The sequence below is a fragment of the Melitaea cinxia genome, chromosome 9 (assembly GCF_905220565.1).
Source record: "Melitaea cinxia chromosome 9, ilMelCinx1.1, whole genome shotgun sequence".
NCBI classification, from domain to species: Eukaryota; Metazoa; Arthropoda; class Insecta; order Lepidoptera; family Nymphalidae; genus Melitaea; species Melitaea cinxia.
Window position 1 is genome coordinate 11,012,163 of NC_059402.1, and position 25,067 is coordinate 11,037,229.

Genomic DNA, 25,067 nt, shown 5'->3' on the forward strand with positions numbered 1-25,067 from the left:
TTTTTGACGTGATGACAAGCGAAATCGACCAAGGGAACTTTGGCGATAGCGCTCGGAATCGATATCATTACGATATAAAACTAAAAAGTTCACATCATGTATTTGACGGTGCCGGGGAGAATATTCAGTACCACAGCGACAACGAATCTTTAGCATCGAGAAAGAGTAAAACTCGATATATAAATCCAGCAATTTATATTGAAAAAGTTGAATCTACTCATTCGGTGACGTCACTACAAACAGATTCCTCATATGTAGATGACGTCACTCCACACCCGCATAGTACCTATAGAAGTAGTTCCACGCCTTACCTAACGGGACGTATATCTAGTGCGTCTTCTACTAGCGTTAAAAGAAAGTCATGTAAACTAATAAGTCAGGATGAACAAGATCGTGATGACGAGACGCCGAGATGTCAAACCTACCGTGAAGATGCAGCAGACACATTTCGCTTATCTGTCGCGTCCGTTTCAACAACAACTACAGCTAAAGAAGAACGTGAGCGAACCGAAAAGAAACGACAAGAAGCTTTTCAGCAGTGGTTAGCACGTAAAGAGCAAGAGGTAAAATATTTGATAAAATTCTTTTAATAATTAATATTATACAAATTACAAACGAGTATTAAATGTAGGTAATGAAATAAAAATGCAAAGAATTTATGAAAGTAAGCTATGCTATAAAAATACAATTTCCATAATTTTGTTGTGTTGCTTACTAGCAATAGGAAGTGTGTTAATCGCATGATCTACACGTTCTATGTCCTTGACTTGAAGTGGTAGTCGCTTATAGAGATTTAAATCTTGATAGTCAGTAGGAACTCTTTTATTTTGCGCCTGAAAAAACCATAAAACTATTCATCATATCAATTTTCATTAAAATTCCTAATAGCGTCTTTATTACTAGGAATCCAAAAATAAAATCTAATTTGAATTTACTTCCGTCACTACTAATCTTAATATCTTGAAATACAACTTGTAAGACATTTCATGTAAAAATAAATATGTACAATAAAATTAATTTAAATAAATATATTAGAAGAGAGAAAAGGAGCGCCTTGAAAAAACGAAAAGACAACTAGTACCTACAACCACAGCAGAACAGCGAGAGGAGTCATTTCGACGTTGGCTGGAGCGCAAACGAACTCAATCTGAACGTCGCAAAGCCGAGGAAATCATGAGGAAATACCCTCAGAATGAGAAGCTTGAACAAGAACGAAAGCAACGACAGCAAAATAAAGAAGAAAAATTAGCAGAATGGATACGAAAAAAGGAAGAGGACATGAAGTGTATGTTCTTAGCGTTTTTATACACGTAATCTATTTTCCAGCACTGAAATATTTCCCTTCGCTTCACTTGCGTGATATGGCAGTTACACATATGTTTATATAAAATATTATTATATACTAGCTGTGCTCGCGACTTCGTCCGTGTTGAATAGTGACTTTACATGTTCAACGTGATTCTTTAAATTATCATAACTTTTTTATTTGTGAACCGATTGACATGAAACAAACATTAAATGTTAAGCTAAGCTTGTCACAATATATCAGTAAAACTACATCGGATATCATCGGACATAGGATCTAAATCGGATAAGTCGTTTCTAAGATTAGCGTGTACAAACGCACAGACAAATAGACAAACAGATAAATACTCTTATAATCATTATTTTGGGTGCTGTATGCGTTATAAAGGATATCCAAAAAACGTTTTTCTCATAAATCTTAAATGTACAGACAGCGATCCGTTTCATTTTTATTATATGTATGATGATTCATTATTATCATTGACATCAATAGCTCTTGTACAGGGTGACAAATGGGAAGTTGCCTAAAGTATATGCATCTCTTTCCTCCTTTATTCTACCGTATAAGACTGGGCCCACGTAGGTATATTCTAGAACGTTGTCATTTTCAGCAGGTATAGAATGGCCCCCGTATTCACCGGACTTAAACCCGTGTGATTTCTTTTTATGGGGCTTCCTGAAAGATTACTGTTCGGTCAATTACCGAGCATTTAGGTGTTGCTCAGCACAACAACACCGCACATGCATGGCGCCGCACTAAATAAATTAGGCCGACGCCGTGCATGTTACTTCAGTGCATAATTCACCGTGTCTATCATCGGATGCGCTCATTAACATTCTTTAACATTAATAACATTTAAATTTAATAAACATCTTGAACCTATAGTTCTTTCTGATTTAACATTTAAACATAAACAAAACATTTCGCTAATACTTAGGCACCCTACATGTGGTCCTTCGGGCAAAAACCTCGCGCGTGTTAAAATATTCGTGGTTTGAGGTGAACAGAGAACTTTGGAGAACAGTCAGTGCTTGAACTTAGTGATTAACATTAACAAAGTCACAGCGTCGGGCTACTGTTCGTTGTAATCCGAAAACAAAGGTGGTGATATACTCGGCGTCCTGCTTGAGTAACGTCAGCTGCTGCAGAAAACAAGTAAGATCGTTTCATTTTATTTTCTAATAATGGAAGACTACGTTAGTATTGTAGAATCTCAAAACGAGATCATGGGTGCAATGGAAAAGTTACTTACTAATTTTAAAAAAGATTCATCGGAGCGTAAAACTCCGTCTTACATAAGACGTCGTCTTGAAACTCTCGAGGCATATTGGAAAGAATTTCTAGAAAATCATAACAAATTAGAACAAATACCGCAGAAAACGAACTATCCGTATTTTATAGAGAATTATTATCAACAAACATTACAGTTTTATACTGAAACAAAAAATTATTTGGAAAAGTTTACATAACAAAGAAAACAAGAAGTAGGTATGTCTAAGGAGTCGTATTTTAAGGAGTATACGAAGGCTACTACCGAGGAGAATTCAGGGTCTACTTCGAGCTTAAACTTGAGTAATCTTTTACGAAAACAGGAGTCTAACTTTAAAGCATTTGAAAGGACTATTAGGCTCATAGACGTTGGTTGCATATCCGAAAAATGGGAGTTTGAAGACGCGCTTACATCATTACAAAACAGGTGGTCGGCCGTGGATAATTTACACTGGGAGATAGTTTGTGAAATGGGTGAAGAAAACATTTCATACGAAACACGTTTTGATTCCTACGAAAAACAATATAACAAAATTAAAAGGGACATTAACTCCAAGATGTGGTCAGTCACGCATCGCGAAAAATCAACCCCTCAACTAGAAATTCCGGTTTTCAACGGCAATCATAACCAATGGGTGTCGTTTAAAGATCTATTTACGGAGGCTGTGCATAGCAACCCTACTCTCTCCAATGCCCAAAAAATGCAGTTTCTTAAAAGCAAGGTGCGCGGAGACGCGGAAAGACTTATTCAACATCTCCAAATAAGCTCTGAAAACTACAACACTTGTTGGGATATACTAAACAATCGCTATAATAACAAAAAATTAATATTTACTTCTTACATTTCAACTTTATTAAGCCTTCCTAACATACAACAACAGTCAGCGGGACAACTAAAGAAAATGCATGACGTCACCATTGAAACCTTAAATGCTATCAAGAATTTACAGATCGATATATCAACGTGGGATCCAATATTGGTCCATTTGTTGTCTCAAAAATTGGATTCAGAAACCCACGCTGAGTATATCGGATCTCTAAGAAAACCTCAAGAACTGCCTGTACTACAAGAACTTTTAGAATTTTTAGAAAGAAAGTTCTTTGCCTTGGAATCGTCACGACGAAAATCTGATAACATTCAAAAAACAAGCTACTTTAACAAAGACATACCACAAAAATCAACATTGCAAAATCATCAAAACCAACATTCATTTCCTAAACAACCTTTATTTGTTCAAACAAAAAATAACAATAATTTTCATATAAAAAACACGAAACCTTTTATGAAGACATTTCACATTTCATCCAACTTCGAATGCCCTCTCTGTAAGCAAAGCCACGGGCTTTACAACTGCAAAAAATTCTTGGAAATGTCGAATGAACAAAAATTAAAAACAGTAAATAAATTAAAAGTATGTAACAATTGTTTATTTCAACATAACGGAAATACATGTATTTCAACAAAAACATGTCGCAAATGTCTTAGTCAACATAATACTATTTTGCACGACGCATATGAGTCCGCGGTGCATGATCAAGGGTCAGCTAGGTCATTGACTGGAGACATGAAAACAGAAAATGCTTCGTCAAACTCACATGTGTCACAAAATGATTATTCTGAGACTCTGCTAGCAACAGCGATATTGAAAGTTAAAGCAGCGGACGGAACCCAGCGTCAATTACGGGCCTTAATCGATCAAGGGTCCCAAATATCATTAATAACAGAGAAAGCGGCTCAACTACTGCGTCTCACGCGACAAAAATGTAAGGGAGTTATCTTTGGAGTAGGACAAAAAGAAAACTCTTGTAAAGGAGTTGTAAACATCGAGAGTAATTCAATCTTTAATAATTTTACATTTAACGCAGAAGTACTTATTATGGACAACTAAATTAAAAATTTGCCTAACAACACTTTCAAAAAACCAAATTGGGAATTCTTATCAAACGTTCAGTTAGCGGACCCAGACTTTTATGTAAGTCGCTCCGTCGACTTATTATTTGGAGCCGATATATATTCGAAAATTATTTTAAGTGGGATTATTAAAAACGACGACGACAATTTGCCTATTGCGCAACAAACTCAGCTGGGCTGGGTGTTATGCGGTAACACGAGAACATATCAGTGTAACGTTATATTAAACAACGTACAAAACATCGAACGGTTTTGGGAAATTGAAGAAATAAATGAATCGTCAACAAACTTTTCAGTCGAGGATCAGGAATGCATCGATTTTTATTTAAAAACAACAGTAAGAAAAGAAAATGGACAATATGCGGTTAGACTTCCCCTTAAACAAGATTTACAACAAAAATTAGGGTCCTCGAAACAAATGGCTGTAGCACAATTTTTAAATCTTGAAAGAAAATTCGAAAAACAGGAACAGTTAGCAAAAGATTACAAAGCATTTATGACTGAATACAAAATATTGAAACATATGAAATTAGATGATGACGTTAATCCCGAATTGGAAAATTATCTACCACACCACGTGATTCAGCGCATCGTATCCACTACCACCAAGAACCGATTGGTATTTAACGGACGGGCCCGAACGAGTACTGGATACAGCCTTAGCGAAATAATGTATACGGGTCCCAATCTCCAACAAAACATACAATTATTATTAAAGTGGCGACAATATCCTTTATTTATTGCTGATATCGAAAAAATATATGGTCAAATTTTAATAAATGAAGTTCTAGAGTCAGCATTTTACATGGACGACTTAGTTCACGGATGTTACACCTTAGAAGCAAGCAAAAAACTAATTAATGACCTTATTTTATTATTAAAAGGGGCTGGCATGAACTTGAGAAAATTGTCGCATAACTAACCCTCATCCAGCATTGTATCATATTTTAAATTTTTAAGTTTTTTGTGATCTTTTCCCGCCCGGGAATATGTTCGGTCAATTACCGAGCATTTAGGTGTTGCTCAGCACAACAACACCGCACATGCATGGCGCCGCACTAAATAAATTAGGCCGACGCCGTGCATGTTACTTCAGTGCATAATTCACCGTGTCTATCATCGGATGCGCTCATTAACATTCTTTAACATTAATAACATTTAAATTTAATAAACATCTTGAACCTATAGTTCTTTCTGATTTAACATTTAAACATAAACAAAACATTTCGCTAAGGCTCAGGCACCCTACAATTACTGTTATGCGGAAAAACCCAAGACCAAAAATGATTTGAGAGAAGCTATTAGAAAAGGAATTTCTAATATTTCTTCATCTACAATTGAACAAAGTTTTTATAGCTTTCAAAAACGACTTGATTATTGTGCAAGTTCAAATGGGGATCATTTCGAAAATATTTACCATTAATAGTCATTCCCTAGCCAGATTTTGTCATTTTTTTTAAAACTTAATTGTGCCTATTGAAAATGTTCAATTAAACTGAAACCTATTTCAAATAAAAATGACTACTTCAGTGATTCAATGTATGTTTTTATTATTTTTTTTCCTGAACCTATCTCAAAATTATAAGTGATTACTTTAGGCAACTTCCCATTTGTCACTCTGTACATCTACACGATGACTGCTTTGGTCTAGTTGCGCGCATGCCGTCTTGGCGCCTACACACCGGCGGTTGCGAGTTCGATTCCCGCTCGGAGTGAATATTTTTAATTTTTACAAATTTTAATTTCCGTTTTGGGTGTCTGTCCTTGTGGGTATCTCCACCGTGCCTCAGAAATAACGTCAATCTGTCTGTTTCGGTTATTATCATAAATACCTGATATCTATCGTTACTCATAGTAGAGAATAAAAATCGTCAACTGGCAGTGGAGCAGCGTGGTGGGTTAAGCTCCTATCCTTCTTCTACATGGAGAAAGAGACCTATGCCCAGCAGTAGGATGTTATAGGCCTAATCGTGAATCGATACAATTACATATGTACCTATAAGTATGTAGCTATAAATGGGCAGTGGCGTATTTTAAAATTAAGCGCCCCGGACGATAAAAATTATGCAACATTAGTAAACAAGTTTTAATAGTTTGATATTGAGACAGCGATATAAAGATAAATGTGTAAGACAAAAAGTTCTCGAACAAATCATTCAAGGCCATTCTAAATTACTCGAAGAAAAGAGCCCAAAACAGGGTATTTTATAGCAATTAAAAGTTTGTGGTGTTTGACATTTATCTCATAAATTATAATAAAACATCTTCAATTGAAAAGTAATGAAAACAAAGGCGGAGCGTCGTGCCGCGCGTCTCGCAATTGAGGAAGAACGTCGACGCGTGCAGGGCGAGCGAGCTTACAGAGACTGGCTGCGTACGAGCAAGAATAAACCGTTGCCCGTGCCTCTAAACCAAGGAGAACTCAGTTAGTATATGTACAAAATATCATTGTTAGTTCAAAAATGAGTTTCCATGTGCAAGAGGCATCATTTTATCGGCATAAGGATGGCATAGTTAAAAATGCATGTAATTATTTATTATGAATCAGAAGCATTATCCTATTATTGTAAGATAAATAATTAAAGAAGTAGTTTAACTACCAATGAAAACATTTGACCACAATAAGGAATTCCTTCCTTTAATAAATTATTCCTTAATTTAAAAATTGCTGAAATTCATATTTACTTCTAATCAAAATCTTAGAAATAGTAAATGAGATAACGGATTTTGGATAAGCTTTCAATCATTATTTTGTTTCATTTTTTTAAAATATCTTTCCTTATTCGGCGTAGTTATACGACTTTTACTTGCCCAATTTTATGAGGCTATTTCGTTAAGTTAGGTTTGGCGATAGTAAATCAGTCAGTGAGACATGCATACATCAATATAAATCTTATATTATGTAGAATAAAATATGGAACATTTACATTGTGATTTAGTTTTTTCATTTTGATTTGTTTAGAAATACGATTGAGCTTATTAATTAGATAAGATATATATGTTGTCTATAAATAACTGAAAACTTATAAATAAATGATAAACTTTTTCAAAAATGATGACCTGTAAATTATTAACAATTTCCATTCTAGGTATGCGTGGCTCGGTGTCTCAAATGTACATAAATCCTATCCCCTGGCAACCATTAACGAAATGAGGATTGAAAATTTAGATGGAAGAATGACTATAACATATGATACTTCAGTTCAAATATTCGTTTTTTTATGTATTTTTTATTGAGATGCGATAGGTATTTAATTACGTAGTGTTAATATACTGATCTTTAACGATAATCTCGATTTTACTGTGTACCAAATAATATGAAAATAAAACAAGTGTTTTATTCTACGAGACTTTATTATTGAATATTTACTAAATTGACAAATAGCATAAAGGGTCCCTACAAGCATTAATACTATTAAAATTACGAAAATATAAAAAAAAAAGTCCTATGTGACACATCAAAATGTTTTATTATAAACGTGGTTAAAAATTTTGTTAAACAATTTTTTTAAAAATAATTGGTTTATAACTGTTTTGCCACATTTTAAGTTCAAGCAACATTCATAATATGAATAGGTGATTTATGGTTTTCATGTTATTAGTATAAAAGTCATGGCAAGACAGACAGAAAATACGATAAAAAATATATTCGCCCTGTCTAGAACTTTTCTGTGCGTTACTTTAACATTCTTCTTTTCTTTCAAATTAATAAGCTTCTTCTTCCTCTTTAAGGCGCAAAATATCAGATTTGTTCATAAAGTAGTACGACGGTTGTCGACCTTTGAGATCTTTGAGTACCCTTTTAGCACCGGCCCTGATGAGTACGCGGCTTAAGGATTCCATCTTTTCGACACCCATCGCGTAATGTAATGCCGTGCGTTCCAGCTGTAATATAACCAGTCATTAAAACAGTTGCTTTGAAAATCTACTACTTTTTTACTTTTGTTTATCTACTATTTACAGATCTTTATTATACCTCTATTATCTACTATTACAAACCGAAGTCATAGATCTATATTTGTTTAAATTTAATATTACCCTATCGTATGTATTTAATCACAAAGATATTTTCCTTTAACCAATTTTAATCTAGGAAAAGAGTTCCAATATCAATTCTCTAGTACATTATCACCGAGACGTAGTATTTCCGGATAAGTATTGGCCAAGTATTCCACAATGTCTTCTTGTTGGGCTAGCACAGCTATGTGTAGCGCATTGCGTCCGAGCGCATTCTGAACGAGAGGGAGCGTGCGACCGCCCTCTCCTGCCAGCAGTTCTTGAACAGAAGAGAGGTCGCCTTGGCGTATGGCTCCGTGTAGAGCTTCTCTTGATTCCTTAGGACAAAAAAATTGTTACATTATTAATTGTGTATCTGTTGTGTAGAGATTATTTAGTTTGTTACATTATAGGTATACGAACACATTCATCTATTAGTGCACCTAAAATGAAAGTAGGTAATGCATTTACATTGGTGTACATGCATTTTATTCATTAACAGTACTGATTATTTTAAATTACAAGAACGTTACAAATGTAATTGTTCAGACTAGTTATAATTTTGCAAGAGACAATGATTAGATTATATTTATGTTACTTTATTTTTTTTTATTTTAATTACTTCAAAAGCCGGAATTGATGCAAGAAGATCATTCATTTCTTTGTCGCCGCGTTGAGCAACTACTTCGGATATCGGCACGCCTTCTTCGTCTACTACGTCTAATATATGGTCGTATCCTTGAAATAGCAATTCCATAATTTTATCAGCGTTTCCTGAAACAATTTTATTTTATAGACCTAGTAGATATCAATACATATTCATTAGTGACTTATTATTACCCTTCTATCTCTTTAGTGTAGAGTCTCTTTAGAGTATCTATTTATATTGCTCAAGTAGATGATGATGTCTAACCTCTGGCGGCTAAATGCAGAACCCATCGATCGATCTCGGCAGTGTTTTCCAATAGATTGGCCTGTATGGACACATCACGCGCAGTACGATACAGTTCATCTCGGTAGCCAAGACTCACATCTGATTCCTGGAGTAGTTGGAACAGTGCGTTGTTTGTATGAGTTCGAGCAGCTGCGAAATGTAACATCGATTGCCCGTGCTCGTCCTTTAAAGATATAATTTCATCATATATTCGTCATAAAAATCCTAATGAAGTAAAACATTTATCCAGATCTCTCTCTCAGACATTTTAGACTTTTTTGTCAGAAGTATCTTTAAAATCATCACTAATATTATGATAGTAAGTATTGAAATTAGTGATTAGTCATTATTAGATAGTTTATCATTTAAGTCATCATCATTTCAGCCTATCGCAGTCCACTGCTAGGCATAGGCCTCCACAAGTTTGCGCCAAAAATGGCGTAAACTCATGTGCGTTGCCTATAGTCACCACGCTGGGCAGGTGGGTTGGCGACTGCAGAGCTGGCTTTGTCGTACCGAAGACGCTGCTGCCCGTCTTCGGCCTGTGTATTTCAAAGCCAACAGCTGGATGGTTGGTCGGCTTTTTAAGTTCCATGGCGGTAGTAGACCTATGTTATCCCTTAATCGCCTCTTACGACACCCACGGGATGAGGGGGGTGGCTATATTCTTTACTGCCGTAATCACGCAGCAGACAACATCAACATCATTTAAGTACTTTTATTTAATGCCTTTTTTACCAAAATTTATATAGAAAATTTATATTTTACTTATTTACTCTGTTAGGACTTGTAAGAGCAGTTTCAGGCGCATCTGGATTATTTTCTAATTGAGGATCCACGGTAATCACGTCTATTGGTTTATGTGGTCGAATAGCCGTACGCATGCGATCGGTAGGCTCTTGATTTATTTCTTCCATCGCTTTACCTTCAGTGCCGTCTTTGTAATTAAACGGTAGATGTTCATTATCTACTTCAGGTGCTTCTTTTGTTACTAATATATTGGATTCCTGTTTAGGCAATGCACAATAATAGTTATTGATTTTTATTTATGTTTTCTGATAAAAGGAGTTAAATTATAAAGACTGAGTTCGAGAAAAAAGGCAGATCTAAAAAGTCATAGAGTTATATATCGAACTCGTGGCTGTATATTCTTCCATGAAGGGTTTACGAAAGATGTTAATGATATTTATACATACAGTTAACAAACTGTTGGATATATTTTTTTAAATTATTTTTTTCTTAAATTTACAAACTATCTACAAAATTATAGACGACATTCCCAATAATTACATGAAAGGCTATAATAAAATCAAAATTATTACTAATATCAGACAAAAAACAAACGCAATTGCTTCTAAAAAAATTACATAGAAAATAGCCATTGCTTTTGTATTCATAGATAATTTGAGTAAAACATAATGGAAGGAATAATTAAGTTATTAACTGATTATAGTTCATACAGTCAATATTTTTACAAGTATGTATATTGCTATAGTCTGTTTTTTTTAACAAATGAGTACTGAGTAATGTCTCTCGCACATTTACTATATTGACAGAGTGAGTTGGGTCATTGTTTGGGGTGAGGCCGGCGCCTATATTATTAACTAGCTGCCCGAATATACTTCGTTCTGTCAAAAGTTAATAGTAATTTGTTTTTATTTTTTTTTTGTATGAAAACCTGCCGTGGGCCCGAAAAAATAAATTAACCGAATTGGTCGAGCCATTCTCGAGTTATGCGCTGAGCGACATTCATTTTTATATATTAATAATCATATATAATATAAGTATACTCATATGTCATAATTATAGTGTGTATCGTTAAAGTATATATGTATATAATTAACGGTTTTTTTTTTATTGGAACGAAGTTCCTTACGGCAGGCTTGACATTAGGACATTGACATTTGTCAGGCGCGACCGAACTGAACAAAATGTGATACTAAAACCGTAAGAAAAATATATAACGGAAGTGACGTAATATCAGTCACACGACTGTATAATATGACGTTTGTAAAACTAAAATATTACTAGTAAACTTTTTTAAATTATTCATGTAATTTTATACTGTCGACAAAAATAAATAAAGACATATGTTTTTTTATTTCACTTAATAGTTTGAATTATTATTATTATTATTATTTTGTTTGATTTATTTTATTTTACGGTATTTATTATTTTCTAAAATACTAAATTTCCTAAATACTTTTATGTACCTACTTAATTAAAAACCAATCAACAAAATTAAAAAAAAAATCAAGAATTAGAAAATATATATAAAATTCAATTTTTTTTTTCAAATTGTGTTGTTTCTATACTATGCGAAGGAACTTCGTTCCTACCTGGTGTCCCATGACACCACAATTTTTTTCTAATAATAAATTATTTAGTTTATTTCTTTTTTAATAAATACTTTGTATTCATATAGTATATAATTAGATATTTCATAAAAGTTTAAATCAGATGGCACAATATACAATACAATAGTAGTTTCAGGTCTACGAAATAAGATACTAGGAAACTTCACGTGGCGTAACGAAAGTTGTTATTGATTTATTTCTCTTACACAACCTTTACGACGATTACTAGCATTACTTCCGGAAAGAAAAAGCATAAAAACTGTTAGTGTTATACTATGTTTAAAAGAGTTATATAATATTTAACAATTAAACGAGGGTGCGTTTTTAAGTTCGCGAAATGAGAGGGTTGGAGAGGGGTGATTAGGCTCGTTAGGATCGTACCGTGTTTAGTGACTCATAATTAGTATAAATACGAGATTTCATTGTTATTAGACTATTAGTCTTTGAACTATCGTCAACCAAGCAACATAATTAGGAGTGAAAAGTGAAATATGTAAAAAATCGAATATCGTGTCGTTATCACGTTCCTTACCAAGCAAGGAAAATCAGTTGCGACCATAATGGATGAGATGTCATCGGTTTACGGTGACGCTTGTCCAGGAAAAACCATGGTGTACAAGTGGCACAGTTTGTTTAAAAAAGGAAGGGAATCCCTTGCAGATGACCCGAGGCCGGAAGGGAGCATCGAGGTGACCACGCCAGAATTTATCCAAAAAGTCGAAAAACTTGTACTCAACGATGCTCGACTAAAGAAGAAACAACTCGCAGAAACGGTTGGCGTATCCGATACAATCATTTTTAAAATACTGCACGATCATCTTGGCATGACTAAGATCAACGCAAGATGGGTACCGAGAATGCTCACGCCGCCGCAAAAACAACAACGCGTAGAGTGTTCACGTGCATTTTTGGACCTCTGCAATGAAGACAAGGATGGTGTATTGAGTCGAATTGTTACTGAAAACAAAACTTGGGTTCATCATTATGAACCTGAGTCGAAACAAGACTCTATGCAGTGGCATAAAAAGGGCACAGCACCCCCCAAGAAGTTTAAGGTGTCACAGTCAGCTGGGAAACTCATGGCAACGGTCTTTTGGGACTCAGAAGGAATATTATTGATCGATTATAAAGATAAAGGTGTTTCTTTAACCGGAGAATACTACGCTACCGCTTATTTTGAGGACAAAGACAAAACATTTTTTTATGAGGGTATAAATAAATTAATTGAAAGATTTAAAAAATGTGTCCGTCTTGCAGGTGAATATATTGAAAAGGAAAAATAATTTGGTTTTTTTATTTCAACCCCTTACCCTTCATTCCGCGAACATAAAAACGCTCCCTCGTACTTCAAACGAATGCCTATAGGAGCTGTTAATTTGTACTTTAATTCTTTACATGTTAAACAAAATTACTTAAAAAATGCACCTGTGTTCTCAATCGAGGCTTTTCGTGTTCTGGAAAATTGTGAAGAAAACTTGCAAGAAACGCTACGGGATCTTTAGGTTTTATATTAGCCACTTCGGTTAGACCTTTGATCAAAGGATCTCCAAGTGCTGTAAAAATTTCGGAATCCAAGTCATCGTTGGTACTATTAACACGTTTTCCGCTCATTTTCAATTAAATACAGAATTTAAGCCTTTTAAACAAAAACTGTAAAAACCTTACACTTTGCGAGATATCTGCCTTCTTCGGTGTGAAAGATGGGAATGTCCATGTGTCCGTTAGCTGCGTGGCTCATACCTACAAGAAATCAATTATTCACTAAGATGACCTTCGATATAATACCACCGGGACGTTTAAAAGAAAATACGTGTTTGTATACGACAGATCGATCGAACGTACTTAATGGTTAAAAAACAAAGGTATAAGTAACACATAACACGATGATCTAATCTTCATTTAAGTACCAGTACAATACACGTAAATTTGGAATACACAAACACACATAAAAATTTTTGTTCAGATATTTGTAAACGTTAAAAAGCTTTTGTGAAAACACTAATGTAATAAACACAACACTCATTTTTACATAGTATTCAAAGTATTGGAAAGACAAAAGTGATTGTGCCTTTTAATGTGCTCTATAATGCATAAGCTTTAAGTACTTTATAAATCTACGTGAAAATATTATAGTGACTACTTAAACTCCAAAAAATTTCACACGAACTGTAAAGTTTCAAGAAACTACTAATAAGTTTGAGTACTGACCTACATAATTTGATGACATTAATCCATATTATACGTACTCTATTTATGTAACGCACTTTTGTCTTTTCAATACTTATTTATTCAAAGGAAAATGTGATAAAACTTATTTTAATCATTTATTCTAAGATGTAGTATTTAATTATTTATTATATAAAAGTAGAACATTAGTGGTTTTCTCGAAATTTATCTGCTGATTCGTGAATATCAGCTAAGCTGCTTCTTTTTCTTTTGAATATATTACTTAGCATTGTTGCGATATGGTCCGAATTTTGCATTGCTAAATCTTTTTCTAGATGTAAAAGGTTAGATGTTGCTCTAGTAAAATCGTTGAAACAATTTGATTCTGTTATACTTAAACATTGATAATTGCTAATTCTAGCGATATGTGTATTAAGCGTTTCTCTATACTGCAATCCCCTCATTGTGCATAACTGCTTAATATTTTCAGAGTCTTTTGCAAGGCCGGGGATGTTCACAATTATACTAAAGCGGATTCCGGCTCCTAAAAACGATGGTCGACTAGACAAGTGACCGAGTTTTCGATCCCAAACAAAGTCAAGTTTATTATGTAAATAAGCCATAATTTGAGATAGTTTACTAAAGGTTAAGCCAATATGTCCCGGAGAATCGAATGGTGTGGAAATGAGAACGCGTAAGTGATCATGTACATTGATCCAAATGGCTACACTTTTATCATCACTAACAAATACACCACGGGCGTATGGCCAGTGTTTTCCGTGAAGAAGATTAAAATCATCAATGTCATCTTTATCACACAGAGGTATTAATAATCCTGCTGATGCTAAAGTAGCCGATATTTCAGAAGGTTTTTCTAAGACTTCATTCAATGTATAATACGTGCCTCCCTTTTGATCTGGTTCAGGGCTGAGTTGTCCAATTATTTTAGAAAAATCTTCTCTCATTAGTATTGTTGTAATTATTCTTTCTACACTTTCTAATTTACCAACTTTAAGATTAAGTGGTAACTCAAAACCATCTAAATTTCTTGAGCATTCCATAGTGCCCGATAAAACAATTTCATTGTTAGGATCAATGTTTATTTCAATTAAAGGTTCTGATGATTCAGATAGAAGTCTATTTTTTACAAAATCTGTTATTGGATGATCGGGTAAATCAGAGTGAATATTTATGTTATGCATATCCTTAATGAGTGGCAATAAAAATTCCGCAAATACTTCAAAAACATAGTAATCTGGAGATGAAACTCCTCCTGAAAAGTCTTCTTCTACTGTTTGGATAATATTCTTATTATCGGGTAGTTTTTTGACTGCTGGCCATATAACATCAAACAGGTTATGGTCAAGTTTTGTCGTTCTATATTTGATCAAATCAAATATTTGTTTCTTCAGAAATCTGCCTAAGACATTTGGTGGAGTAGCATTATTAGACGATGCAGATAATGGAGTTCGAGCTGGTCTGGCTGATGCTAGAAGTCGGTAGCACCGGTCTAAAGTTTCCAATGCTTCAGGTATATCTAAGACACGTCGAGATGATACGTGGTCATCTGGTACTGAATACATTTATATTATATTTATGACCACTTTTACATAGTCAAAAACTTAACAAAATAAAAAACTAAATAATTTGTAAAGGTGTGACGATGAGAATTCTTAATAAATAATAACACCCATTACATTCTGCGAGAGTGGTAAATTAATTTAGAAATATAATTGGTTAAAACTTAAAAATTACTTAAAAAAGCTCGATTTAGTGAAGTATATTTATAATTTAAATTTCATGATAATCGGTGTTGTTTGCCATTTTACTTATTCGTCATATGTTTACATATACGCACCCTTATCAGAAAACATAGCCTCTGCAGTCGCGTCACTTATCCCGAAATCTATTAACATTTGTTTAAATGGAAATAGAGTGGGATTCTTAAAGTAATCTTCAGCTGATCGACCATTCTGGAATGATATTAGTTCTTGAATAATAACATCATTAATTTATGCATTAAACAAGCGTATATATATATTAAATATAGTTTTATCTTACGTCATCCAGATCTTTAGAATTAGCTCCCAACTGTTGCAATATGTTGTAATAATGACCATTGTCTGGTAGAACAGCTGCATAATGCAAAGCGGTTCTACCTTCAAAATCCACTGCAGATAAGGTCTCGGGAAATCTTCAAAATAATTAAGAAGTAAATAAATGTTTTATTATTATAAAATGTACGTTCTTTTTACTTTTACTTACCTCCCTCCTAAATATTTCATAATATTACTTTTTCCAAATACAGTGGCCACATGTAAAGGTGTAGCGCCATTTGGTGAAATAGGATCTCGGGCAATTGCAAATTTTCTACGATCTAGAGCCGCTTGCAAATCTTTTAATTTACCTTCTCTAGCTGCTATATGAACTTTATTTATTTTTTGCTAAAATTGTATAGGAACAAGATTAACAGACAATTTATTTTTAAATTTTTAGCAACGAGTATTAAAAATCTCCTCACCATATAAGTGGGAACATTATTCAAAAAAGCTTGTAATTCAGTATTTCTCGACTGGCGGCCAATTAATCTAGATCCCTCGCCATTTAATACTAAAGTTGCTAACATTTCCATATTAGCAGTATTTATTAAATCAGTTACTTCTGGATCTATTTCATTGTCCTGTTTAATAGAACATTTTTTTCACATTATTTATCAAAAAGCCTAGCATTTGCGAGCTAAGTTCAACATATAAACTAAAAAGCTAGCAAATTAATCTAATTTTATTGTGTTAAAGTGTTTTGTGAAGTATGCAAAGTGCTACGTCATTACTACTCTAAAAACACAACAAGTAAGATTTATTTTTTCTATAATGTTACCTTTCACATCAGGCCGAATTGAGATAATTATATTGTATACTTACTACAATAAGAATGTCGTTGTGATATGGGCTATCTCTTTGCGTTATACTTGCGTCTTCTGTTTCTTGTTCGGCTTCACTGCTAATTATACCTTCTATAAGATTTTCCTGAATATTTCGGCCGTTGATGAGGTTTCCTTAATTAGCAAAACAATCAAAAATATTGAACTCGTCAGGGACCCCGTAAAATAGTATAGTAAGATGAATATAATTATATTTCGTGTGAAGAACCAGAAGAGGTGTTAGTATCACCTCTGCTGGGACTGCCATTGCTTTGTCTTAATGTTGCACTTTTAGTGTGAATGTCATTGTGTTCTGGGTGAGAATTTCCTTGTACTTGTACATCGTCATCATCTTCAGCATTACCTTCGTTTGGTGTAGTTTTAGAGACCTCCTCTTCCTTACTATTTTCTTGTTTTACATCAGATTTAGGACGATCATCAAAATCATTTGTTTCGTTATAAGTTTGACTGTGATTATTAGTATTTTCATTTTCAACTTCTGCATTACTAATTTCTTGAGATGTTATTTCAGGGACTTCTTGCTTATTATTCTCTTTTACTTGTGTTTTATCAGTTTCGTTATCAAAACTATCTGTAATATTGACTACAGTTATGTCAACTTCTTTTTCTTCTCTTACTTCCTTACCTACCCCTTGTTTTTCTTCATCATTTGTATCATGTTTTTGCTCTTCTACGGTTTCAGTATTGTCTTCTTTATCTGACACAGTATCTTTTTGGTGTACATTTTCTATTACTTTAATATGTACCGTGTCATTAATTTTCTGACCAACAATTTCAGAATCACTATTTTTCTCTTTGTCATGTTCAAGAATACCATTCGTATGGTCATGGTGTTCGTTGTCTGTATTTTTTATTTTTAAATTTTCTGTTTCATTAGTGTCAATTTGTTCGTCTTCAATGTTTTCAGCTGGAGTCTTAATATTTTCACCAGACTGAGCATTAATTTCAGTAATATCTAATTTTACCTTTTCAATTTCTGTTGTATCCTAAAATAAAAAGAACATGTTTCATGCAAATGTTTTTAAAAAGCAATGCAAATTATTTTTAATGACTTTTTTATCTGAGACACATGCCATACTTACCTTGTTGTTTTGTATATCGTTTACATTAGATTCTTTATTATTTGCATTATGTTTTTCACCATCATTTAAGTCAGGTAAATCACTTATAAGTTCGTGTGTACTACTATTTTTCATTACGTTATCAATATTTTCTATACTGTCTGATATCGTATTCGTGTTAAGTTTTGATGAAATATTTTCATTTGACGCCTTTAAATTTTTCTTTCGATTTTTTTTATTCAAATCTATAAATTCCGTGTCTAATATTTTCCAATCCCATGAAGCAGGATAAGCACTAGAAGGCGTTCTTGGTGCTTCGGGTAATATTTTAAAGAGGTTTTTATCGATTTCCTGAGGTCTATTAATGTAATAAGCTGGTGTTTTGTTTTTCTAAAAGAAAACACAATGTATTTGGAATTATAATGCAAATTAGCGTATCCTTAAAGTACTAGTATATTTTAAATAACTAAAACTTTGTTTTTATCAGAAAAAGTTTCAATATTTATTCATATACGTAGTTAAAATTGTTAACTTCGATGCACGAATTAACATTAATTTGTTCCTATCCTATGCGTTTTTAAATGTAACTTACGTTATCAATTGCGCCTTCATCAGCGCCAAGGCTAATAAGAGTATTGTAGGTGTGTTGATCATCTTTTACTACAGCAGCGTAATGTAATGGTGTTCGTCCATCATTATCTGAGTCATTTATACCTTGGGGATACCTTTCAACAATGTACTTCATAATACTACCATGACCGAGACCCGCGGCCTATAAAATTAATACTTCAAGTAATTATTACAACAAAACACATTTCTATAATATCAGAATTTTGAAACAGATTGAACAACAAATGAACATGATAAATCAAAGTTTTAGAGTTTGAGTTTATCTAAATATCTACAAATATAAATATAATTGAAGTGTGCATATAGTTATTTACAGAATACCAAAACAAAAAGAAATGATTTAAAAATTTTCCTCTGTCTTTTTGTCGGTCTTTTTGTTTGTTTAGGTTTATCTTCGGAACGTTTCAACTGATTTTTGTGGGACTTTTAATGGAAGGTAAAGGAAGCTGTGGAGCAAGATATTGTTTTTTAAGTGAAAAAAAAACGCATATACCACGCGCGAATATCTACCTCCTAGATAGATATGAAATAACCAAACATTTTCTGTTAAATATATATGACAATTTTTGCAAATAAAACAACTAAAATCACGAAAGGTGTAATGATTTAAACCTTAAAGAAACATAAAATAAAATTTGTAAATAGTAAATGAACAATTAAAATTAAAATTCTAAATGCTACGCACCAAAGCACTTTGTTTTCACTTTTGTTATTTTTCAATTTACATAATAAAATAAAAATGTTTTTAGATGTTTGTATATCTGTCTCTGGAACGGCAAAATAAGATAAAGGATAAGAGGAAGGATATCATGGTAACTATACTAACTGGTATACTACTTTTTATCCTATAACTTCCATGGGATCAGGATTAGAATATCCAGATAGAATCTACCACGCAAACGAAGTCGCGGGTACAGTTAGTATATAATAAAACCTAAACCTATATTCAACAAAAAAATACTTTTCTACGATAAGTAAAGATAACGTTTGTAATATAACGGTAAGTCAGTAATAATTCCACAATTAAGTTATAAATTTAAGGGAGAGATTTTCTTAAAAGTTGCGTAATGATTTTGTTAGACGTTAAAACAAATAATTGTATTTGCTCGCAAACGAAAAAAAAAAAACGGACATCAATTACATCGACAAGTAATACAGCGTATGTAGACGAAAATATAGTCAAGTAAATACGCGGAATCAAAGATTACTCAGAAATTTGTTATCAGATCTCGATGTAATTTAAATGTAACCACAAGATAAATATCAGCTTTCGATTAAACTAAAAGTCATTAAAATCACTACACCCAGTAAAAAGTTATGCGGTATAATACAACGTAGGTCGACGAAAAAATAGTCAAGCAAAAACGCATTATGAGATATAAGTCGAAAAGTTGTTGTTAGATCTCAAATAAATGTAAGTGGGACCAAATGACACACACCAGCTTTTGGTTAAAAAATTTTTTGTCGAAATCGGTCCACCCAGTGAAAAGTTCTGGAGTAACACACGTAAAAAAATACAGTCGAATTGAGAACCTCCTCCTTTTTTGGAAATCGGTTAAAAATTAAGAATGACCGTCTTCAAAAAACTAAAATTAAATAATGAAAATTAATGTGACAGTAATTATTTTTATACCATTTTGATATGACTTTTTTGTAAAAGAATTAAATATCAAACAATTATTGGCGTAAGCTAATACGTTTTAAGACATATTAAATAAAAACAAACATTTCCGTTACTTCTGGAATTTTCTAGAACTAGTTTCATCAAATTTATTTATTATTTATTTACTTACAAGGGATGGTACACAGCACAGAAATAATTATAAAACAAACTAGAATGATATAAAATCAAAAAGGCCAATTACGACCATCCATCCGTTTAAAATTTAAATTAACAAACGTGAAAAAATAAAATAAAAGGAAAAACACAAAAAAAAAACAAACTTGTTTTCATATTAAACCTATAAATACCCCTGGGAAGGATAATTTGAAAACAATTAATTCTATATGGAAGTAAATATAACATATATAATAATGATAATAATAATAGTGAACATTACATAAATATTTATGAAATACTAGCTGACCCGGCGAACTTCGTATCGCCTAACACAAACTTTATCGTATGGTATTAAAGTTCAAATTGACTTTTAAGTATTATCACAAATCTTTTGTATGGGAGTATAGAAAAGTGTTGTTTTTAGACTTTTTCAGAAAATTTTAAATTTTTTTTTTTTTAGAATTTTTTTCTCCGTAAGAACCATCCTCGTACTTCAAGGAACATTTTAAAAAAAGAATTAGCGAAATCGGTCCAACCGTTCTCGAGTTTTGCGCTTAGCAACACATTTTGCGATTCATTTTTATATATAAGATATATAATTTATATATATTTAGTTGTAGTTTTGATTATTTTTTTTAAAGAACTGTTGTTTTATTTTGTTTTGAAAAATATTTTTTGAACCATTGAAAATATCTACGTTTTGAAATTTCAAATTGTATGAGTTAGGTAATTTTGTAAGTATAGAATTCTGTGCATAGTTGGTGGAGCAGTTCGGCACATAAAATAAAGCAGTGTGTCTTGTGCGCCGTGAAGGGCTGTTTAGTATAATGCGTTCAACAAGCTCCGGGCAGTTGATGCGGCCACGAAATATATCATACCCCCATGCCTAATACCTCCCTGCGTTCCGATAACGTCAGAAGGTTATAAGCTCGGCGGATATCTACGTATTCATCACTTATATTGGCTTTTTTACACTTAAATTTAAGGTGATGAACAAATTTCTTTTGTACACTTTCAATGCGTTTTATATAAACATCATACCTTGGAGACTATATAGGAGCAGCGTATTCTAAGACGCTTCTAACGTATGCATAATAAACTATTTTGAAGCTAACAGGATCTTTAAAGGGACTACAGGTTCGTACGTATGACAAAACCAAGATTTCTTAGTGCTTTGGATCTAATTATATCAATATGAGAAGACATTAACATTTTGCTATCAAAATATACACCTAAATCACGGACCAAATTTGTTCTGCCAATTTCAACACCATTAAAATTATATTTAAAAAGAATGGGGTTATTTTTACGAGTAAAACTAATACATTGACATTTCTGGATACTAACATTTATATTGTTCTTTGTATAGTAATCAAATAGGTTGTTAAGATCATGTTGTAACCGCTTACAATCATCAACCGTGCGTACACTCATGTATACTTTTTTGTCGTCAGCACAGAGTAAGTGTTTTGAGTTTACAAGAACCGTACTTATGTCATAAATATACGCGCTATAGAAAAGAGGGCCGAGATGAGATCCCTGGGGTATCCCAGAGGGTACATGGATGTAGTCGAACCTATAACCTCCAAGAACAACAGTCTGCGTACGGTTTTTAAGATATGATCGCACCCAACGTAACAAATCACCATGAATTCCGACACCGTGTAGCTTTTCAAGAAGGATGTCATAGTCTATACGGTCGAAAGCTTTCTCAAAATCCGTATAGACCACGTCAACCTGTCCACCCTTCTCTATTGCTTTTAAAACAAAATCAGGAAATATAGCTAAATGAGATAAGGTTGACCTACCGCGTATGAATCCGTGTTTTGTATGTGGGATGCGCTTAGCAATAATTGAGTAGATATCTTCATACACTACTTTTTCAAACAACTTAGCGATAGTATTGAGGATGGATATTGGAAGAATGATACAAATGATCAAATAATGTTTATACGTGTTATCATTATACTATAATTACTAAACTAAAGTGATTTAATTGGTTTTATGTCTCGCAAGAACAGAATTAAGGACACTTTTCTATGCAAGTTTAAAAGCAAAATCGTACCTTGTGCAAGGCTGTCAAGTTGTTTGCATCTCTGCTGGACAAGGTTTGAGGTGGTATTGGATCACTGGTGAGCTTCATTACGCCTTCCAAGTCGTTCTGGATAACAGCGTTGTGTATGTCACGGATTGTGTTCTGCAAATAAAAATGCAATTGTAAAAGAAACATGTTTTTATCTTCGAAATAAACTTACGAATGCTGATAATCAAATCTCTAATATAAATATTAAAAGATGCCTTAAAATATTATTTTATGATCTTTTATGTATATAATTATATAAGCTAAATATCGAGTTACTGTTTTAAAGAGAAATGGAGATAATTCATAGCATTAAGTAATTGTGGTTCCGTCAATATAGGATTTACAAACTGATATTGGATGAATTAACTCAATACAATATAAAATAGGTCTACAATGTAAATCAACGTAGACATCGTAACTGATTGAGTTTGACTTGAAGCGATGTGTATGTCGTAGTAATTGTTTAAGTTTTACGATCTTCTACATATATCTCCCACAGATACATACATAGTATATTATAATATGTGTAGCATCAAAACGCGGGTCTTGTGTTATTAAAATGTACAAAATGTTTTGAGAACTCTCTACATATTCTACATATAATAAGCGATAACAATAAGAAGCGACTTAATGTGGTGGTCATTAATTGTATGTTTATTTAGGTACATTAAGTAAATTTTATGGTGGTATGGTATGGTTGTAACTCTTTCACATAAAAACTACTGAACCGATTAAAATAAAACGGGTATGTACATAGCTGGAGAGTAAATATCTAACAATGACACAAGCTAATATTTATCGCGATATTTTTACACGGTTGAAAGTAAGGTAGCTAGTCACAAGCCACAAGATTTTTTTATTAAAAAAAAAAAAACCTCTGACATATGCCTAATGTTCGTTTCTTCAAAACTTTAAAATGACACAGGCGAAAATGCAAAGACATATATTTTGTGTGAAATATTAACTATACTTGCTAACCATTATGTACGGAACCGCTTCTAAAAATTTCTTGACTATCGGCTGGCTAGAAACTTCGCTAAGGAGTCTCGCTCCTTGCCCCTCCCACACGACGCGCTGTAGACGTCCCATGTCGCACTCATGGCACCATATTCGTATATTGTGGCGTTTTATAACTAAACCTGTTAAACAAATAAATAAACACTTAAAACGAACCATCAACTGACACGGGAACTTTGTCGCATATATTTTTTTCGTGCATACGAGTGTATGGATTTTTTTTCTATTTAACGATAAAAACTTTCAAATTGGTTCAGTCGTATCGAAGTTATGCGCGTAAAGTACGTCATTATTAGATTGATTTATTATTTTAGTATAAATTTTCTACAAGCCTAACAGTTTTGCAAAATCCTGAAACCTTTGGTAGCTTTTTTTTTCAAAATTAGTTCGATTTCAAGGCGAACGACTCACGGTGCTTGATTTTTATTTACGTACAGAGATATCATGATGATCAATATAACTTAACTAGCTGTGCCCGCGGCTTCGCCCGTGTTGAAATCAGTCTGTCACAAAGTTTTCCCGGGAAACTTCCAGTGAAAATCTCATCAAAATCGGCTTAGCCGTTCCGTAAACCTTGTTCTTGAAGCCCTCTCTCTATTAGTGAAACCGCATGAAAATCCGTTCAGTAGATTTTGAGGGAATCGATCACATACACTTTTGGGGACTTTGTTTTATAATACACTAACTGTTGCCCGCGACTACGTTCGCGTAGTTATGAAGATATGCATTACTATTTAAAATGCTTAAAGCAAATTATTATTTTTATTTCAGTCACTTGAAACGCTTATCACACTGAGTAACTTTTTAAAAGGCCCAATTTAGTATAATTTAATAGTTATTTTTATAAAACCTTCATACACCACATTTTTAGTTTTATTTTGAGGCTGCATTATAAATAACTTATCAGGCGAACTTATAGCTGCTGTATATGTTTCATACAATCTATCAACCCCAATTAAACATCCTTAGCGGTGGAATATCGTAAAATCCGTTCTTAGCGGACGTCTACTAACTATAATCTACCTCCCTGCCAAATTTCATTTTTTTCTATCCTGGATGGATGGACCATCCAGCGGTTTTTGAGTTCTCGTGAGAAAGGTCACTGACTCATCAGTCAGTGACCGCCCAATGGTTATCCCGCCATCGGTCGGTTTCTTAAGTTCCAAGGTGGTCGTGGAACCTTGTTATCCCTTAGTCGCCTCTTACGACACCCACGGAAAGAGAGGGGGTGGCTAAATTCTTTAGTGCCGTAGCCACACAGCAGCACTTCAAAAACATAGGACTTTCATACAAACTTCCAAACCCCGTCTTATCCCCTTAGGGGTCGAGTTTCGTAAAATCCGTTCTTAGCGGATGTCTACGCCTTTATATATAGATAACGGGTGAGCGGTCATAGTACTGACTGTTGCGCTGGCTGTCGCGGGGTCGTTTTCCATTAATTACTAACTACTACTAGGTATTAGTATATTAGGTAGTAATGGATTAGTAAGCCGAAGACAGGCAGCAGTATCTTCGGTGCGACAAAGCCAGCGGTACCATAACGCGCGGTCACCAACCTGCCTGCCCAGCGTGGTGACTATGGGCAACACACATGGGTTCACGCCATTTTTGGCGC

General features: G+C 33.5%; 3 protein-coding genes across 3 annotated transcripts in view; 1 reads left to right on the plus strand and 2 right to left on the minus strand.

Annotated features, from left to right (window-relative positions):
- The first annotated feature begins 11 nt into the window (after positions 1-11).
- Positions 12-7,832, plus strand: LOC123656761 (stress response protein nst1-like). The gene is made up of 4 exons (XM_045592421.1): positions 12-563; positions 1,036-1,285; positions 6,766-6,912; positions 7,577-7,832. The coding sequence occupies exons 1-4, from the start codon at positions 12-14 to the stop codon at positions 7,639-7,641; spliced, it is 1,014 nt and encodes a 337-aa protein (XP_045448377.1). The 3' UTR covers positions 7,642-7,832.
- A 144-nt stretch (positions 7,833-7,976) lies between these two features.
- Positions 7,977-25,067, minus strand: part of LOC123656134 — a 40,039-nt gene continuing 22,948 nt past the window's right edge. The window contains exons 6-22 of the mRNA XM_045591843.1: positions 23,414-23,574; positions 22,418-22,549; positions 18,535-18,714; positions 17,964-18,332; positions 17,111-17,867; positions 16,862-16,995; positions 16,462-16,620; positions 16,206-16,384; positions 16,002-16,134; positions 15,795-15,913; positions 13,440-13,507; positions 13,200-13,327; positions 10,194-10,424; positions 9,397-9,601; positions 9,106-9,257; positions 8,612-8,821; positions 7,977-8,372 (exon numbers count right to left, since the gene is read on the minus strand). Of these exons, the coding sequence (XP_045447799.1) occupies positions 8,193-8,372; positions 8,612-8,821; positions 9,106-9,257; positions 9,397-9,601; positions 10,194-10,424; positions 13,200-13,327; positions 13,440-13,507; positions 15,795-15,913; positions 16,002-16,134; positions 16,206-16,384; positions 16,462-16,620; positions 16,862-16,995; positions 17,111-17,867; positions 17,964-18,332; positions 18,535-18,714; positions 22,418-22,549; positions 23,414-23,574 (3,497 nt within the window). The 3' untranslated portion in view covers positions 7,977-8,192. The remainder of the gene's footprint in view (positions 8,373-8,611; positions 8,822-9,105; positions 9,258-9,396; positions 9,602-10,193; positions 10,425-13,199; positions 13,328-13,439; positions 13,508-15,794; positions 15,914-16,001; positions 16,135-16,205; positions 16,385-16,461; positions 16,621-16,861; positions 16,996-17,110; positions 17,868-17,963; positions 18,333-18,534; positions 18,715-22,417; positions 22,550-23,413; positions 23,575-25,067) is intronic.
- On the minus strand, positions 14,147-15,523 carry LOC123656516 (arginine kinase Lit v 2.0101). The gene has a single exon (XM_045592185.1). It carries the CDS (start codon positions 15,521-15,523, stop codon positions 14,147-14,149), a length of 1,377 nt encoding a protein of 458 aa, XP_045448141.1.